Here is a 19692-nt window from a genome sequence, read left to right on the forward strand (position 1 = left end):
AGGTCCATGAAATCTATCGCTATCATGTGTCATGTGCTTTTTATCTTCAGCTTGCATCTATGTGGATTCAGCTCTTCTGTAGTAGATTAGCGGCAGTGCATCGTGTGTAATGTTAGATCTACATGTTGTCTACACTACTTAAAAAGAACGAACATATTCCCTATTCTACCCACCCACCAATACGTCAACTCTTTGGTTCGTTGGTTGTCCGACTCGTTTCACTTCGCTGCGCGAGCGTGCACATGGGTCAAAGCCCAAAGAAACCCACATCTCCTTTCGCTCGTTCAGCCGTATCTTGCCCTCGATCCCTATCTCCACCGCCGCACTGGATCCCCAACACCACCGCATTCCAGCGCGCTGGGAGGACTGCGGCGCGGAGAGTGGCACTGACCCATGCCACCGTTGGCCTCCTCCTCGAGCCGGCCTGGACGGAGTGCTTTGGGAAGATTCTTCGGAAGATAGATGCTCAGGTGAGCCCGTGGTGTGCTTCTCCCTCCTCCCTATGTCTCTTCCTCTCTATATCTATCTCTTCCCTCACTCTCGTTGCTAGAATTTTGTTTCTAGATTTGGATGTACGGATGTCCATACCGTGGCCGCTTGGGGTCGAGTTTATAACCAGCAGGGCTGCATGTTCTATTGTTCTGTTAGACTTAGTTTCATCTACAATTGCAGTGCTGATTTACACTCATCTCGGAATGACTGCTCCTGTGTTGATACCGCAGGAACAAACCCTATCATGACGGCTTCTTGTCCCCAACCCTCTCGTGGCCGCGACGCCAGATCGAGAGCGACGGCTACAAACGCACACCAAGGACGACAACAAACGATAGCGATATAATATGGCCGTGCTGCAACTCCGATGGCGTCATAATGAAAACCCTGGACCATAAAGCAACGAAGAAGTGACGGTCTTTTTAGGCCTAGAGTGCAAAAGTACATGGTATATTTGGATATCTAGGCCCAGAGTGCAAAGCAGCATGATATGCATTTTGTTAAATCTGCCTACCTCTTATTAAATCGCAGTCAAGAACGGTTGTTGCGACTATGAGGTTGAAGAAGACAGTTTCGAAAGAAAAAAAAGAGGTTGAAGAAGAAACAGTTCATCATGTGCTGATCAAATGTACCGTTCATAGCGAGTTTCAAAAAAAAAGAGGTTGAAGAAGAAAGAGTATTTGCTACTCCTTATTTGATTATTATTGACTAACAAACAACTCTATGAGGGGCTACCGTTCATAGCGAGTTTCTAGCAAGTTCCTTACTCAGTGACGGTCGTTTGAGAGAAGCAGATTGAAGAAACAAGAAGTATTTGAAGCTATCACGATCTGGTCATCACTGTAAGAAGTTTGTTTAGTCAAAGCACGATTGTTTGAAATTTGAATAATCCCTTAACAGTTTGGTTGTATGAAAAAGCATGTTATAAAATTGTCTGTGTAACAAACGGTCTAATATGAGTTTAGGTGTTGATATTTTGTAAGGTCAAAAGGTAGGTCTAAATCCGAGAACATTTATGTTTGTTAAAGGCTCGGGAGACAACACAATGGCTTTGTTTGCATTCGCTTGATTGTTACTGATGTCACCGCTCCGTTCAACTGCACTATCTCATGATGTGAGATGTTTCAGTAAAAAACAATGCCATGCAGGGTCGGCCCATAAGGTGGGGGGCAACATTGTGATCAACCTAGGCCCTCCGGAGGCAGCCCCCTGGCCCAGGTGGTAGTACAACAGACCTGCACCCATCGTTCTTTCTGTAAAAAAACCATGCATCGTTCTCCACTTCTATGAACTCACACCGTCGACTCGCCTCCTCCCAAATTCTCTAACAAAAGCAGCGTCAATGGCCTTCTAACTCCGAGGTCATTGCAGCCCATTAATGGAGACAAAGGTTGTTATTTTGTTCCCCAATATCCTCTCTTTCCATCCTCAACATTCGAGGCAGTACCACATTAGAGATGTGAGATGGTACATCTTCCCCCCTACCCTAATCTAGGCCCAGTTGATTCGCTTTATCCTGTTAAATAGTGTTCCTCCCTAGCTCTAACCGCTCCACGTTCTAACTCTTCTCTTCTTAGGTGTGGTCTTGAGTTCTTCAACTCTTGAAGATTTCATTGGATCTAATCCGAGCATGAGCAGTTACACATAAGGAGAAGAAGAGGCGATGGTTGAGTGTTGCAGACTGCAGATCAGGGAATCTACATGAACAATTCAACATTGAGCCATATACATATGCCCATATCTAGGTGCTTTTGTTCCTTGTATTGACTCTTTCTGCAAATTATTTCCTTGCTATCATGATGTAGTTCTCCGACTGTTACAAATAAATAATTTGTGGTGTGAGTTTTATAGTTTAAAGATTATCCATATATTCTATTTAATAGGTTACGTTTGAAATACAATGAATTCTAAACTTTTTCTTATCAACAAGGACCCTTTTTCGTCATCTTACCCCAGGGCCTTGAGTATGTATGGACCGGTCCTGATGCCAGAGGTCAACAATATGATATGTGTGTTTTAACCATTTTTTGTTTGTTTACACGTGTTGTTGCTCCGTAGCAACGCACGGGCATTTGTACTAGTTACATTGATTTGTGGTGCGCGGTGCATGTAGGACCCGATGTGTGACGATTTTAGTGGAGCCGTGATCACCGTTGGGGACTCTCCAATCCCCTCCTTTTTGGACGATTCACATCCCATTGCTGAGACCTAGTTGGCGGACGAGGCCCTTATGTCTAGCCTGGTGGCCGAGGTTTCTGTAGAGATGGCGGCAAAGTTTTTCGCTACAAACAAGGCGAAGGCCAATAATCGCACTGACTCTTAGAGGGATCATAAGTATGTTGCCATGTTAGTGTACATGGTGTACAAAAGAGAGGCATACATGAATATAGAATTCATGGAGAATTTTTCATGATTAAGTCAATGGTTTCTTCAACAATAACTATAGAGGGTATGATACTTTGGAGAGAGCACAAGAGGGCCTCTAGCTTCTTGGCTGATCAGGCAATGATTGCTCAGCAAATGGTTGCTCAGCGAATGCCTATTGTACCAATACCTATATGGGAAGGAGCACCACGTATCCGGGAGAGTATGTTGAAAGATTTCATTATCCTGACATGATCATGGGGATCATCAAGATCTTGTTAATTGGATTCCTCTATGGTCGGATGTAATATGCAATTAATGGCATGGCAATATCATCTTATTTGAACCATGCTACGAATATGTAGCCTCATATGTGCATCAGTCAAGCAAGAAAATGGAAGTGTGCAGCTTACCAAAGAAAGAGGGGATAGTTACCCACTTGGTGCAGAAAAATCCTTCATAGACTACCAAACACGCCCCTAGAGTCCTGCTATGTGATGTCTTAGTAAACAGATTTAGGGTTAGCCCTAACATGCTAGGGGCCAAGGTGCAACAACACAAATTGGGCCCTTTGCATGAAAGAAAGAAAAAAAGTGCATGGATCATTAGAAGTTATCTATTATGACAATTTCAAGTCCAATTCTAAATTTTCTTGTCCAGTCATGCAATTATAATCCTCTCCTCGATGTGCCTGAAAGACAAGCTGGTATTTTTATAGGAGGTAGTTGAGCGACGTGCCCTATGCCCAAGCCCAAGGTGTGTGATCGGTGACTTCAACATGATCCTAAGATCAGCCTCGGAGAAAAACAATGGAAACTTGGACATGGGAATCATGTCAAGCTTCATAGACTTTGTTGGTGCCTAGGAGTTAAAGGAGTTGTATATATATGCATGGACGTATGCATACTTGGAGAAATGGTAGGAGTGTACAAACAATGAAAAGGATCAACCCGGTGCTAGCTTCTGTGGACCGTGACTTGTTGCATCCAGACTGCATCTTGCAAGCACTGTCATCGTCAGTTTCATACCACGTCCCTCTCCATATCTCTCTAAGCAGGGGGCGCACCTAGCATCAGAACTGAGAGGGGGCAAGAATGTGCTCGTTGGGGATTTTGTTATTAACTGGGGAAAACCACTTTCTAAGCTTGATTTTACAGAGATAATTAAAGATTTAAATGGGGGCATCTTCCCCCCTTGCCAATGCATTAAATCCTTCCATGTCTCTAAGTGCAGGCTTTCGGTAGGATAGGAGATTCAAATTTGAGATATTTTCGCTCAAACACGAAGGCTTTGAGGACGCGGTCAAAGGAATGTTGGTGTACAACAAGAACATCATTGAGATCCCTTCCAAAGGCTTGATGCACTCTTACAGAACACGGCATCTTACTTACAAGCATGGGTGAAACGGCGTGTGAGAAATATTGAGATCCAAATCATAATGGCAAACAACATTATATTTAGACTGGACGTAGCACGGGAGAGGAGATCTCTATATGATAGAGAGGTTTGGTTACACCGAACCTTGAAGCTTTTTGTGATGTGCTAGTCTTCGCTCAAGAGAAGAATTGTATGACAACGGTCACAACTCTGATGGCTCAAGGAGAGGAAGCGAACACGTGTTTATTTCATGCGGTGGCCAATGGGAGAGGCGCCATGAACTTCATACATGCACTCAAGGTTGGAGAGGAGATCACCAAAGACCAACAAAGGAGGACGCCTTGTTCGACTCACATAAAATTCTGATAGGTTGTGTGCATAATAGGGAGCACACCGTCGATCTCGAGAATCATTTGTTGCCATGATACGATCAGCAAGCTCTAGATGGCATGCTAAATGAAGAAGAGGTCTAGGGACAATGAAGCCAGCGGTGCCGCTTAAATGCAAAAAAATGCATGGCTTCTCATTTGGTACCGCCTCTAGACATCGAAAAGAAGAGCTAGCTATGGACTTCAGGAACAAACATCACCCTACTTTGTATGCCTGCAAGATGAGGACTTGGTGGATCACCTCCTGATGCAATGCCCCTACGTCCACGAGGCGTGTCAGGATTCCAGACTTGAGTCATGGTGGGAAGCTTTGAGAGCAAATTTTCAGGGTGGGGAGAATAAGCGATTCAAATCGTTCACCATACTAACCTTCTGGAAACTTTGGAAGCATAGAAATTCTTGGGTGTTTAAGAATGTAAGGCTACAATGCAACGCAGATTTGTTAGCTAGATAAATCATAGAGGAGTTCTCAGTTTGTATGAGTGTTAGTGTAGGAGTAGGAGAGAGACCACCCGATGTTCGGAGTTAGCTTAGGTCTTTGAGGAATGGAGTAGAGTATGTACAAGGTGTGTTGCATTTCCTTGGCTCACATATGATCCTATATTACAACGATAATAGGAGATTGCAAATCTAAACTACATCTACAACTTCAACGATGTAGAGTTTGTCCAAATGCCTCAGATGAGAAGATCATATTTCTCTGCACTTTTAACAATATCCATCGCTATATAATATTGTCCATCATAAGAATGTCACAGTTGCACAGGTGCTAGGCCAATCACCGCTGAATATTACATTTCGAAGAGTGTTAAATGGTAATAAATGGACTCTGTGGTTGCAATTATGTCGGAAACTCATGGTCGTACAGTTGAATGAAGAGGAAGATCGTTTTGTCTGGAATTTAACACCAAATGGTTTGTTTACGGCGAAGTCGATGTATGAAGATCTTATGTGTGACCATACCCCCTTTCTGAGAAAATATCTATGGAAGGTTAAAATTCCGCTAAAAATTAAGATTTTTATGTGGTTCTTGAGTAATAAGGTGTTGTTAACTAAGAACAATCTAGCTAAACGTCATTGGAATGGGTGTACAAAATGTGTCTTCTGTGGGGAACAGGAGACCATCCAACACCTTTTTATTGAATACCCTTTAGCAAAGCTCTTATGGCGTACGGTTAATTTTACTTATGATCTTCCACCTCCCACCAATATTACCAATATGTTAGGTAATTGGTTAAATGGAGTAGATAAACAATCTAAGGCGTATATCCGGATTGGGGTTTCGGCTTTATGTTGGTCTATTTGGAGGAGCAGGAATGATATAATTTTTTAATAAAAACCCCTCTTTTCATTTCTTGCAGGTTATCCATATGGTTTCCCATTGGGTCCAGCTTTGGGCCCTGCTCTCTCCGGAGGGACAGCGGGATGCCATGGTTTCTGGATGCACACGGCTCCTGGTGGTCGCTCAGGGTATCTTGTGCCAGGCTGGTTGGCGACATACTAGAAGGCTATGTTGATTTGTAGTCATAGTATGTTACTCTTTCGATGGCTGATTCTTGTATCAATCCTTGATGATGCGTGAATTGTAAACAATACTACTTTGAATTTTTTCCTAATAAAAGGCCGTGTGCATCGTCATGATGCAAAAGCCGGGGAAAACCCCCATTTCAAAAAAAACCTAAATATAGCATTCAAATATCTGTGGAATAGAAAGTTTCCATGCTTTTTCATGTTGTGGATCATAACAAGATGTTCAGAGTGTTTTATAGCACGTTCAGAAGATCCATGAATACTGTTTCTCGTTATTTCATGCATGTCTTGTATGCAGTTGAAGAGGTCAGAGACATATGATCAAGCCACCAACTGATGGCGCATCTCCCAAGATCAAAAACAACTACAGATGGTGGTCATATTTCAGGGTGGACTTTAATTTTCTAGTTTCTTTCCATCGCATCCTAGTATTTAGAGACTAAACTACCGATGAAATTTCGTTTGTATTATCTGGGGACTAGATTTAGTTAGTTATGGATGAGCTAATGAAGTGTGATGGTGATGTGATATGATAAGATCACCAACAGAGAGAAGAGGTTACCTCAGTTCTTGCTAGTATGCAATTAAATAGACTACCTTGCATTTCTATAGCCACTAAACCAACTAATCATGGTGTCGCTATTGTTCCAACTAACACAATGTATGCTACCAAACAAAGTCAAGAATATGGCAAACGGGCCATCCCTCAGGAGCCGAAAATGGTTGTTGACTAACAAGCACATCCTATGCTACCTTTCATGCCACACCTTCTGATGGACATGCTGACAATGAACTCGTGCTCCCATTGCGAGACCGAGCACTCCGACGGATGCACCACACCCTTCACACATCTTATCAGGCTTAGTGGCGGACACCCAAGTATTTTCTGAGCTCAAGGACAGTGCTGAGATGATGACGTCACATTATAAATAACTTTGGTCACCTTAATCTCGACGCATTCAGCCGGTGGTGTTATCCCTCAAGACCTGATCAGTGATTGCGGTGTACTCTATTTGTACAATGTGCTCGCCCTTTTGCATAAAGTTATTTTTTTATTTTGACAAGTCTAGTACCCAATTCTCAAAACCAGATATAATACTAGTATTATAGACATTCTTGCAATATGCAAGTGGCTTTGAAGGTGATATACGTGTCTGCAGCAACATCTGAACACCATGTAACAACCTCGAGAATATTTAGTCAGCAAAACCAATGAAATTTTCTCAACAGATAATTTAAAGTCCAGTATCTTAATTGTGAATATAAAATGGTTTTGTCAACAGAAATCTGAAAGCTCAAGTCTGCAAGCCTGGGTGGCCGCTGCTTGATCCCACCTTCTCGACCACAGCAAAGTACGTCTATCAATATGGAATAAACTGATTTTAATGTTTTCTTTTTTGCACCGTAAGAAATTATCTCTAACCTGTGTCTGATAGTCCCAAATTCGAACATTCCCTGCACTACTGCCAGTTATTATCCTGCAATACACGAGTTAGAGAATTTTTCAGAAAGTATGGCTAAATGAGGTGCTAAGAAATAAGCATTGGGACATTTTTCAAATTGTTTAGGCGTAGCTCTCCACAATAAGACTACAATGCTATTTTTTCTATTCCAGTTATAGATATCAGTTAATTTTGGTATTGAAGATTGACAAGCCTGGGTGGCAGAACGAATCTTCAAGGATACTATGTGCCGTAAAATAAGACGAATAATTATTTTAAAAAGTAAAATGTAAACTTTGATAAAGTTTTTAGAGAAAGCTATCAATATTTACAATGCCCAATTATGTTATTAGATACTACCTCCGTTTCAAGGAATAAGGCGTCCTTGTTTTACGAGATTTTTATTTGACCAAGAATTACTTTAAATAGATAAAGATTATTTGTATGAAATTAGTATCATTGAAAAGTGTTTTTCAATACGAATCCAACGATACTATATACATATAATATAATCAAGATTTTGTTGCTCAATTTTTATGGTTAAAATTCGTCTTGGAATACGCGTGTGCCTTATTCCTTGAAACGGAGGTAGTATATCATGGCATATACTTTCATGTTATATTGCATGATATCATGGTTCTCAATAGATTTTTATATCAGCTTAGTCAAAATTTACATCGTTTGACTTCAGAAAACATTATATGCTTTATTTTACGAAGGTAGTATCAAACCATGGAAATATATAATAAATTTCATGCCATGTTTACCAAATCCTCCTCTAGGAAATTTAAACTCACCATTTCTTGTCGGGGTTCACATCTAGGCAACCGCCGCTGAATGGTTGCTCCAAATATAAGTTCTGATTGCACAAGTATGTGATTAGTAATCAGGTCACCTCAAAGTTCTATTTTTAAATGCATGCATAGAATACATGTAGCGGAAATTAATAATATAGAAGTGATCAGATTTGTATTCAGAATCAGATTCATAATGGCTAGTGCTTCCATAGATCCCAGGACTGAAACTTTTTCATGAATGAAACACAAGGAAGGTGAGATTAAATGATACGTGTTCGGGATTGGGGGTAGGATGGTTGAGATTAAACAATACCACGATACCTCTCCAGGTTAACATTTGGGGGTTCTATAGAAGCACAAGACATTCAAAATATGGAATACGACACAATAGGAAAAAAAACTAGCCGCCAGAGAAATATTCGCTTGTCACACTCCTTATCTCCCCTAGCGGCAACACAATTGTGGCGCAAGTTTCTTTGAGGGGACAACTATCTCACCACACCACAGTGCAATCTGGACCTGCTGGGCACCCCTCAAATGCAAGGTTTTTGCCTGGCTTGCCACCTTGGATCGATGTTGGACCAATCAACGGAGGTTGCGCCACGGGCTGACTGACAATGACACCTGCGCGCTTTGTGATCAAGAGCCTGAATCTATTTCTCACCTCATGCTGCAATGCTCCTTCTCACAGCAAATATGGTATGATATCTGCAGTAAGCTCAACCTTCTGCCATGTATGCCAGTTGGCAACGCCGAGTTCAGCATTTGGTTCGCCGCAGCTGCCGCCAACGCTCAACCAGCCCTGCAGAAGGGTGCTAAATCCATCATCATCCTTACTCTCTGGAGATTATGGAAGACGAGGAACGATGCTATCTTCAAAAATCTGGCCCCCAACAGACTCGCCTTAGTTCAGTCGATCCTAGATGAAGCCTGTCAATGGTCGTTAGCCGGTGCTAAGGCGCTACGTCAGTTACCTTTACATGCTAGACCCCCTGATGTTAGCCTTGATGAGGAACTCTAGGTCTAACTAAGTTAGCCCTGTACAGTTTTTTTTCTCTTTTCCTTTTTCATTTTTTGCTTTCTCTTCTTTTCGTTTTTGGTAGCTTTGCTACTCTTGTATGCTCCCGTCTTCTCGACGGCTTCTTCTAATATATAATGACGCATGCTTTGGCATGTGTTCGTGAAAATTGTGGCGCAAGTCTCCAAATGCCCACGCGGTCATATTTGCTTCTACTTATATATTTTTTTACCTGGTGACATCAAGCATATCTACATATGAAGCTTGAGGATTCTGATGTGGTGGTTATTGGTTTGATCTCAATTTTTCCATCGTTGGACGTGTCTACACAAAATAGTTATGGTCCTTTCAATGTATACACAAGAAAATTGTACTGTAGTTTACCATATTTTATGATAGATATATAAATATTAAGGATTGCTTCTACAAAACACTAAATTCCCTAGAATTTCTATAGTTACATTAACGAAAATTGATATATTCCTTTGCTAGGAGCATGAAGACCAAAATCACATTCTCTTCAGTTGTATTCTGGCTAGATTTGTTTGGGCATATATCAGGAAAGCTTTGGGCTGGCATCTCTGGTCAATCACATTGTTTGATTTGATTAGGTTTTGCTTCCCTTTCATGGACCCTTTGGAACATTCACAAAAAAAACCTTGACAAGGGAATCTTTATTAAATAGGCTGCTGAGGGTTTTTACAAGCTTACAGTCTATTTGCAGCTTTGATGCCCATTGAGCAAGGCGAATGATCTGGATGCCGTCAGCGACCTCATGGTTAGTCTGAAGGGTCATGTCGCAGCTTAGAGCTCTGCCGCTAGTCCGGCGGGTGGCTCTTTATGCTTTCATCACCGTGCTTCCAATTGTGGTGTTACTTGTCCCCTCCTACTTTGATGTGTCTTTGTCATTGTGTTTTGGCTGTTCATGTGGTACTCCCTTTGTTCTGAATAAACCAACCCTAGCTAACCGAGGTGTCCCATTGAATAGCTAGCATCGATTAAAACAGAGTGGAGGGAGTACCTTGTTAAAACCAGTGCAGGTCAAAAAAACAACCACTTATTAGTGCCCGAGCGCGACCTACATGGAGAGCAACGGTGCGTGTTTTTCTTCTGTTTTTTTGCCCTGAGTTTTGCTACAAGCGATGCAATGTGTGTAGCCTTGGTTTTATTTTCTTTGTTTCCTTTCCATGAAAGGAAATGCTAGATAAATAAAAAACTGCTCATAATTACCATCACATCACATTTTTTAAGAAAGAATGCATAAATGCGGGCATGTAAGTTACTGAACAAATAGTATTGTTATCTAATCTCTTCCCACTATAACTATCCTAAGACGAATGCACATGGATGCCGCACGCAAAAAGGAACAAATTCCTGGTGAGATATAATCGAACTGAGATTTATCAAAATATCATTCGCCTGAAATCTAGTGTCGCCCAAGTCGTTGTAGGTCATTAGCAATAACTCAGCGTTAATATAACATTTCATCATCGGAATCGAAGCGGGGGTGATGAGAGAACCAACATGTGGTTGGGTGGTTAGGAGCGAAGTGACATCCCAACCCACCAGAGTTAAAATCCCAGATTTAGCACTTTGGTGTCTCATTAAAAGACGGAATTTTTCTTCAGTGGGAGGCGACGTTCCCGTCAATAGCGAGGTGTCCGTGGTGACTTCGTCAATCTCAAGACCCTTTGGATCAGTTTTTTGGACTTAGACTCTCGAAGGTGCTCATAGGGTAGGGTGTTCGTGCGTTCGTAGGGTTGAGTGTATGTACGTATGTATGAGCGTCTGCGTCTGAGTTTCGTAAAAAAGGCGGGAGTGACGATGGCTCGCCTAATTTTGTGCGGGCGACGTGGGGTTGGTACAGGGTGCTGCTCTACCTCGACGACTCATTTGCATCATCCGCCGCGTCTTCGGGCCGATCTCCGAGCCCTTCTGCTCTAGTGGCGGGTTCCTCTCCAGCTCGTCGAGCAGGGCTTTCCTCTCGGACCTCCTCGTTGCCCAGCGCAGATGGACTAATGCATTTGGAATCCAGTAATAGATTGCTCGAGAATCGAGAGAATGGGCAGCGCTAGGAGGAGCCGAATGAAGACGAGGGCAGTTTTAGAGAGAATAGCGATAATTAGCACCCTAGGCAGCCTCGCACCTTACTTTCTTTCAAAAACTGAAAAAACATTTACGCCTTATCTAACACTGGTCATAGTGAGTAACTTAAACTAGTAATATTCATATGTTACTAGTTTATGTTACTATATCTATAGTGGGTGGAGTCGCCTTATTTATATATAGTTTATGTTATTTATACGATGGACACGCGCAGGATGGTGAAGTCGTCTGGCGCCGTGGCGGCATCGATGGCAGGCCTAGCATGGTCAATGCGATGATCTCTCTTGAAGGTGGAGTCGAGGAAGACGACGGTAGCAACTTTTTTGGCGTGTGCGTGCCGTATGCTGAGAGTCTGCTTGACTGGATGTGCTTCTCATCTGCTATTGGGTGGCCTGGAAAGACATTAGGTTTTTGGATGATGTGAGTTGGTGAATTGTCACCCCCTTCATCCCTCTGTAGGTTTAGCGAGGTGGCTTCAAGTTTAATCTTTTGTATTGCTCTTGTAAGGTGTTGTGAATAATCTAATAAAAAAAGTCGTGTGTATCCCTTGGATGCAGAAGCTGGGGCGATATTTCCTCCATTTCGAAAAAATAATATCTATAGTGGGTACTAACTTATATGTGGTTCCATGCATTGTGTTATTTTATGTGTTGATTCATCTTATCTTGAAGTGTGTAATCTTATCATAATATAGCTAGTTACGGTATCACTCTTTTTGTTTATTTATTGTCATGTCATATCATTAAAACGTTTTGGATGTGTGATGTTACATTCAGTACGTGTAGTCTAAAGAAAACAAAACGAGTACACTCTTGCATGAGTTTAGTAGTCTCCTGCATGGACAGGCACATGTGTATTCATAGGTATTCAGTTCAATACCCAAAAAAAAGTTGGCAAGCTTTTCGAATTATATGAAACAACCATCAACTTTTGTTTATACTTCTTAGAAATATATAGTCCTTCGTTTGTACATAAGCACTTGTTTGTACATAAGCACTTCGTATTCTATAGAGCGAGTGTAAGAGCGTCATTTGGGGCCAATGGATCGAACCTTGCCTATTGCAATATTTTTTTGCCGTATGGAATTTTGTTTTTACTTTTAACACCTATTGCCAAAATGTTGTGCCCGCCCATGCGCCCTTGGCATAGCTGAAGCGCCGGCTGCGGTCTGGGTGAAGCCGAATGATTGGTCGGTGACATGCGCAGTCCATTTAATATACATATCGGCGTGGGCTAGGCCGAATGTACATTCTCTTTTTTAGTTGTTGGAGTAAAACTACAAACAATATCAACTAACCATTTTGATTTCGCATGTTTTGAAATAAAGAGAAAGGTGAGAAGTTCATTGACCGGATTGCGTGCATCAGTGATCAACCTATGGGCTTCATTCAGGCCGATTAGTGGCTGTTGGCTTCAGCTAGGCTGAAGCCATTTTATTTTTAAATATTTTCATAAACACGTATTATATGTGGAATTAAAGAAAAATATTAGGAATTGAACCCTGCCTATTGTAATATCTTTTCTGCTGTATGGATTTTTACTTTGAATACCCATTGACAAAATGTTGTGCCCGCCCATGCGCCCTTGTCCTGGCTGAAGCGCCGGCAGCTATCTTACTCAAGCCGAATGGTTGGTCACTGACATGCGCAGTCCACTCAATGTACATGCTGGCGTGGGCTAAGCTAAATGTACAATCTCTTTTTTAGTTGCTGAAGTAAAACTTGCAATGCCAACTAAATATTTTGATATGGTATGCTTTAAATGAAGAGAGAGGTGACAAGGTCGTTGACCGGATTGTGTGCGTCAGTGATCAACCTATCGGTTTCATTCATACCGATTAGTGGCTGTTGGCTTCAGCTAAGCCGAGGTCGTATTATTTTTGAATATTTTCAAAACACGTATTATATGAGGAATTAAAGAAAAAATATTATTTATTTTTAAAAATAGCTATATATGGACCATGATTCGGTTCGAGGTGCACTCCGATGTTGAAGGGATGATTTGGCACAGTAAGGAACATCAAAAGATCCTAGCCATCTATGAGGGATAAAGTTTGGAGAGGGTGGGACACTAAGCAATCTGTGGTGAATTGTTAGAGCATCTTCGGTTGTATCCATCAAAACTGTTGAAGGGATAAGTTTGCACACGAAGGAACATCAAAAGATCCTAGCCATCTATAAGGGATAAAGTTTGGAGAGGGTGGGACACTAAGCGATCCGTGATGAATTGTTAAAGTATCTCCAGTCGCGTCCATCTAAGACATCCTCCAAAAAAATTTGGGGCGAATAGTTAACAGTGTCCAGCCGCGTGCCCCAAAGATGGAGATCTTCCCATACCCATTCGTAAGCGGGTGCATGATCGTACCATTAAAAAGTGTGACATGTATGTACAACCCTATAGTGGCCCGTATGGCATGCGTTGTCTTGTGCGAGTAATTTCTATACGTATGGCGTACTAATACTACCTTTTTTTCAAATGTGGCGTATTTTTTCTTTTTGAGAAATACTAACACGGCGTATAGATACCATATGTATACAGACGGGTATACATGAGCTGGATATGGATTCCGGTGGATCTAAGATAGGAAAAAAACCTAAATATAACTCCTCAACTTTGGTTAGGGAGGAGCTCCCCAGTCGAGTTCATGAGGGGGTTGTGATGGCGTTAGGCAGGAATTTTCCATGGGCTTGATCCAATGGAGTGAAATAACTATAGAGAAGATATAATGGTTGGATACTTGGATGGGGTTATGTAAGTATTTCCCATGGTAGCTGCTTATTTCCCATATAGTACGAGGCTATGACAATGTAAATAACAGTATAAGTTCACAAAGAGAGCAAGTACAAATCGGAGAAACGTGCAAAAACAGATTACCTCTGTTTGAGGTGGCTTTAGCTGTCACATGATAGAAATACAACAATCACCATCATCGCCGTAGAAATTATGCAAGTGAAGAGAACGACAAGGACCATCGTAGGAGTATGCGAGTGAACAGATCCACAAAGAAAACAGAAACCAGTTGTAATTAATGTTTCAGATATAAGTACTACTCCCTCCGATCGACCGGTACATACATAGTTTAAGAAAAATATAACTATTGATTTAGTCGACAACCTATGAATTATATTTCTACAAAAGTTATACATCAGATTCATACATATTCAAAAGACGTTTCTAATGTTATAACTTTTATGTCATATAATTCATATTTATTAACCAGACAAATAGTTAAAGTATTTTTAAAATTACATGCGGTCCTATTAAACTGGAGGGAGTAGTAGCATGTGCCTAGTGTTAAAGCACCAATGTATGGTACAGTGACTTCTCGTCGAAATCGAACTCACCTCAGACGTTATGTCCCGTTGATCAGTAGCAACAGCTTCCAGTATCATTCTCTGCACCGTCTTGGCATTCATTTTGGCTTCCTCGAAAATCTCGTGCCATTCATCCTGGCTCAATGGGTTTAGGAACTTTGGGCTAGACGCACCCCCAAATATAGCGCTCTCCAGGACCAGAGTACTGAACTGTTCTTCCTGTTCTTTCATTGTCAAAGCAAGCGCGTGTGTGGACCTCGGCAGCACAATCCCGTACAATGGAACATAAGTGGAGAAGGAAAACCAGTACGTTTGCTTCTCCTTCTCGGAAAGCCTAAATACCACATGTTCATCTGTGTAGTTTGTAAGGTACACTGAACTCCAGCTCAGCTTGTTGGGTTCACTGACAAAGTAGAGGACGCGGGGATGGACAAACAACTTTCTAGATACGGCGTTGGGTACGTCACTTGACTCCTGCAAGAGGACTTATGCTGTTAATGTCTGGACAGGGTGTTTCTACACCCGGTTACATATGCACCCTTTATTTGAAATTTATATTAAACATACTTACAAATGTTAGAAAAATATAAATAAAACTGCCTCATGTATACCTTGACATGTTACATACTCACAAAATTGTTTAAGAAAAACTGATATATTTTGTGTTATATTTTGTGTCATGTGCAAAGAAAATAAATTTTTGGTGCTAAAATAGTCTAGTTCTCGACGCATTATTTGTCTTTTTACACAGGGTATAAAAAAATTCGGTTTTATGTGAAATTTTACATGCACACATAGAACATGTCTCTCTATATGCTAAATTATTTTCCTTAACTTTTTACGTTTTTAAAATTTGGTTTGTACATATCGGGTGCATATGCACCTGGATCAGTTTTGGTTTTCCATTAATGTCTTGGCAAATTTTCTGCTAAACTCCTTTCTGTTTATGTAAATTGGAAACAACTAAGTTATTTCATTAGTTTCAAATATGCATGCATTTCAGTGGGTTTGAAAAATAAATGGTACTCTGTATTTCACATTTTCACTTGACATAATACATATTTGTTCCAAGCTGGTCGTTTAGAACAGGAGAAGCGACATGCTCCATGCGATTAGCTCCAGAGTCTTGCTCAAATTTATCAGATATAAAAGTATGTAGGCGCATTTAAATTATTGCGGATGAAGCACGCTACCCACATGGATAGCTACACTTGTCCGTTTGGTCAAACGTCGTAAATACCCGCGCATCCTTAACAGTTAAGACAACAAGAGATTAATTAGCCCCAGCTCACAGAGTGTACCCCCACGCGTTCCTCCGCTCGCGTAAGAAGAGCGCTGCTATACGTACGACATATTTCGTCCGATACCTGTACGACGCAAGGAGGCAGCGAGCTTCCCACACGCGAGGCAGGCAACGGAAGCAAGAATTGACTGGGTTTGTGTTTGGGCCGGGACTAGGAACTTGTGATAAGATCCGGTAATCATTTCTTTTTACAAAAGCAGCTATGTCTTAGGGTATCTTCGATGGGCCGACGCAAACAAACACTGGCAATCGTTTGCATCCGCCGTGATCGAAAATGCGTTTAGGCTTTGCTCCAGCGGAACGACGCAAAGTGATCGGGCCATCCGTAGCGACGCAAACCTGACCCAATATGCGCCAGGTTTGCGTCTCCGCGGTCGCGCCAATTGTCCACCAAAACTTATGTAGAACCTATGCGTCAGTGGCAGGGAAATTTTTAGGTAAGTTTTTTGCACAAAGCACTAATCATCCATTGAAAGACCAATTTTTTCCTACTTGTCTACCCAATTTAAATATAAAATATCCATAAAATAGAACAGTTGCCTCCGCCCACGCCCCGTTCTAGACTAGGTGACCTACCGCACCCCACTCTAAATTCCAGCTATGTCGGGCCGCGAGCAGAAAGGAGTGACAACGTCGCCTCTAGGCCATCCCCGCTACACAGGGACGCTGCAGGGACGAGGGACGGAGCTAAAACCCGCGTCACGCTAGGTTGGCCAACATAGTCGGTGATGCAGAGGCATGCACACGAGGTTTAACCCGTCGTCTATCTCTGGTCCGTGAGCCGGTGCCCCAACTGCAGGCTACCCATGGCCACGCTGCTCTCCTCGTCCCGAAGGTGGAGGTGAATGAGGAAGAAGATGAGGTGACGGCGCTCCTCCACCAACAACACCTCACTGCAAGCAACGACGATCCTGAAGACATGCCAGGGGTACAACATCGCCTTCATGTCATCGTTGAACGACAACAAAGCCTGGGAGGGGAACATCGAGGACATGATCACCATGTCAATCTGCGAGAGCGGCAGGACACTCGTCGACCTGGCGCGCGACGACGACAGCGAAGCTGATCTCAGCGATGCGGTGAAAGACGGGCCCACTGACTAGGACTACAACTTCTTCCAGGGCTACCAGACGCCATTAGTTTATTTTATGTTTAAATTTGGTCAAATTTCATTCAAAACATTGTAATATATAACAATTTTGAATGAATTAGAGTGTTTTTGGTAAAATTTAAATTTCTTAAAGTCTTGTTAGGGTGACGCGACCGGAAACAGGCGCGTTCCAAAAGCAGCAACATGCGGCGCCATTCCCCAAGCGCTCGATCTGATGCTATTTATGTGCGGGTTTTGGGGGAGGCTGATGAAAATGCTCTAAATTAGCATTTCAAAATGGTGATCTTATGTTGTATATAATTTTTGTAGATTGAAGGAACTGGGCACTAGGTCATCGTTTGGCCTGGGCTCGGACTTGGGCATATGGTACTGGGCTGGGGATTAATTACCGTGGTGGGCCTAAAGGAAAGTTAGCAGGAGAGCATCGTACAGAGTTCGTACGTCAATCGTCGTGTGTGGAGCAATTCCGCGTAAGAAAACAAACAAAAAAAAACGGACTCCCACTCTCCCAGCTCCCCCGATGGACTCGCCCCGTGCTTGACCGCTACTGAAGTGACAGCCGTCGCTTCCTCCCCTTGCCGTCCGGCCACCCCAGGGTCCGTCGTTGGCCGGATCTGCAGCTCCTCCGCCTGAACTACTAATTTACCCAAGCAGTTTGGCTCCTCTATCAGAATCCCGATGGATCTGACTGAAAGAGGATCAACTAAAACAGGAATTTGACAAGAACTCCGTGGATGGATGGAGCTCTCCCTCGCACCCCCGCTCCCGCACCTAGCCTAGCCTAGCCGCCGCCGTCCCCAGCCCGCCGTCGACGCACCTCCGGCCCTCCCCCGCCGCGCCATGACGGCCTCCGACGCCTGCTCCGGCTCCGGTGCCAGCCGCTGGCTCAGATCTGTCGACGGCTCCTCCCCCTCGCGCTCCTACCGCGAGGTCCTGAGCTGCGCCTCGACCTCTCCGCGCCGCTCAAACCCCACCCCGACGCCGCCGCCACCACCGCCGGCCGCCACCCCCGCTCCCCGGGTGCGCGCGCGAGGCTCGCCTCGAGCCGCGCTCCGTGGTGCTCCGCGTCGAGAACGGCGTCCGGTGGATGCCGACGGGTTTCAACACCCTCGCCGCCGCACCGACAGCCGTCGCCTCGCGCTCGTGCCCTCGCTTCGCGACGTGCGCCCGCGCAGCCCTACGCCGGAGGAGGAGGACGGCCTCTGCTTCGCTTGTCTCTCGCCGCACCACCGGGTGCGTGGCCGCACCAACGACGTACGCCGCCGGCTGCAGCTTCGTCTCCGGCACGCGTCCAAGAAGCTGCGAGACCCACCGCTCCGACGCCGCCCCCGCCACCTCACGCGCACCCGCGCGCGCCGCCGTTGTGCCGCATCACGCCGCCACGCGCAGGCCCGCGACACCTCCCCGCCCCGGCTCCGACGTCGACCGCGGCCGGACCCACCGTCGATCCTTCGGATCCGGTGCGCGTCATAGTCTCGCGCTCCGTTGAAGTTGAGCGGGCGGAGGACACCCTGCGCCGCGCCATGGTCGCCAGCATCACGGGGACTCGCCCCGCGGTCTCCGCCGACGCCGTGGCCGCCGCGCTGTACGAGCGTCGGCGTGGCCGCCGCGCTGTACGAGCAGTTCGAGCTTCGTCCCGGCGACTTCTCCGTGCACCTCCACCATCCTGAGGACTTCCTCCTCATCTTCCGCTCCATAGAGCTCAAGGAAAGGCTCTCCGGCGACCACTACCTGGGCGGCCCCCGCTTCGGCTTCTCCCTCTCCCTCCGGCCATGGTGCAAGCTTGCCCATGCGGGCTCGGGCTCCTTCGCGTACAACGTCCAGCTGGAACTCCGTGGCATCCCGCCGCAGGCCTGGAACCTCTCCACCGCGGAGCATCTCCTGGACTCCAGCTGCTGGATCGAGCGTCTCCATCCTGCCACCCGCTCCTGGACGGACATGGCAGTTTTCCGGCTGGACGCGCGCACGAACGACCCGCGCGCCATTCGCCCCCGCGCAATCCTGGAGGTCGTCGAGGTTTCGCCCGCCCGCATCCCATCCTAGGCTCCGGTCGTCACTCGCCTGACCTACCCCATCGCCATCGAGCTGGTACACGTCGAAGCTTCTGGCGGGCCTCCTCCTGCTAACCAGGGGAGCCCCGCGAGACGTGATGGACGCGGCGAGGCCGATGACGGCGGGAACCACGGCAGGGATGCCGCTCGCCGCAGGGGACGTAAGCGCCGCCGCCCCAACCCCAGCTCCCCGGCCGGTCGGGCAGACGGCATGGCCGTGGACTCGCTTGGCTGGCCCTCTGCCGGTCTCGGCGCCCGCGCTGATGGCTTGGCCGTTGACGCCGCTCGGCGCTCCGCCGCCGCTCGCCGGGGACGCGCGCCGCCGCCACCGGCCCACGCCGCTGCTGGGAGGACGGTGGCGCCTTGGCCGCATCTGCATGGGCCCACACTTCCTCGTC

General features: G+C 44.9%; 1 protein-coding gene across 1 annotated transcript in view; it reads right to left on the reverse strand.

Annotated features, from left to right (window-relative positions):
* Positions 1-7357: 7357 nt before the first annotated feature.
* Positions 7358-19692, reverse strand: part of LOC127316354 (G-type lectin S-receptor-like serine/threonine-protein kinase At1g61400) — a 33082-nt gene continuing 20747 nt past the window's right edge. Inside the window, exons 7-10 of the mRNA XM_051346747.2 lie at positions 14860-15303; positions 14390-14410; positions 8392-8453; positions 7358-7630 (exon numbers count right to left, since the gene is read on the reverse strand). Of these exons, the coding sequence (XP_051202707.1) occupies positions 7429-7630; positions 8392-8453; positions 14390-14410; positions 14860-15303 (729 nt within the window). The 3' untranslated portion in view covers positions 7358-7428. The remainder of the gene's footprint in view (positions 7631-8391; positions 8454-14389; positions 14411-14859; positions 15304-19692) is intronic.

Source organism: Lolium perenne, chromosome 7 (assembly GCF_019359855.2).
Source record: "Lolium perenne isolate Kyuss_39 chromosome 7, Kyuss_2.0, whole genome shotgun sequence".
In the NCBI taxonomy this organism is placed as follows: domain Eukaryota; kingdom Viridiplantae; phylum Streptophyta; class Magnoliopsida; order Poales; family Poaceae; genus Lolium; species Lolium perenne.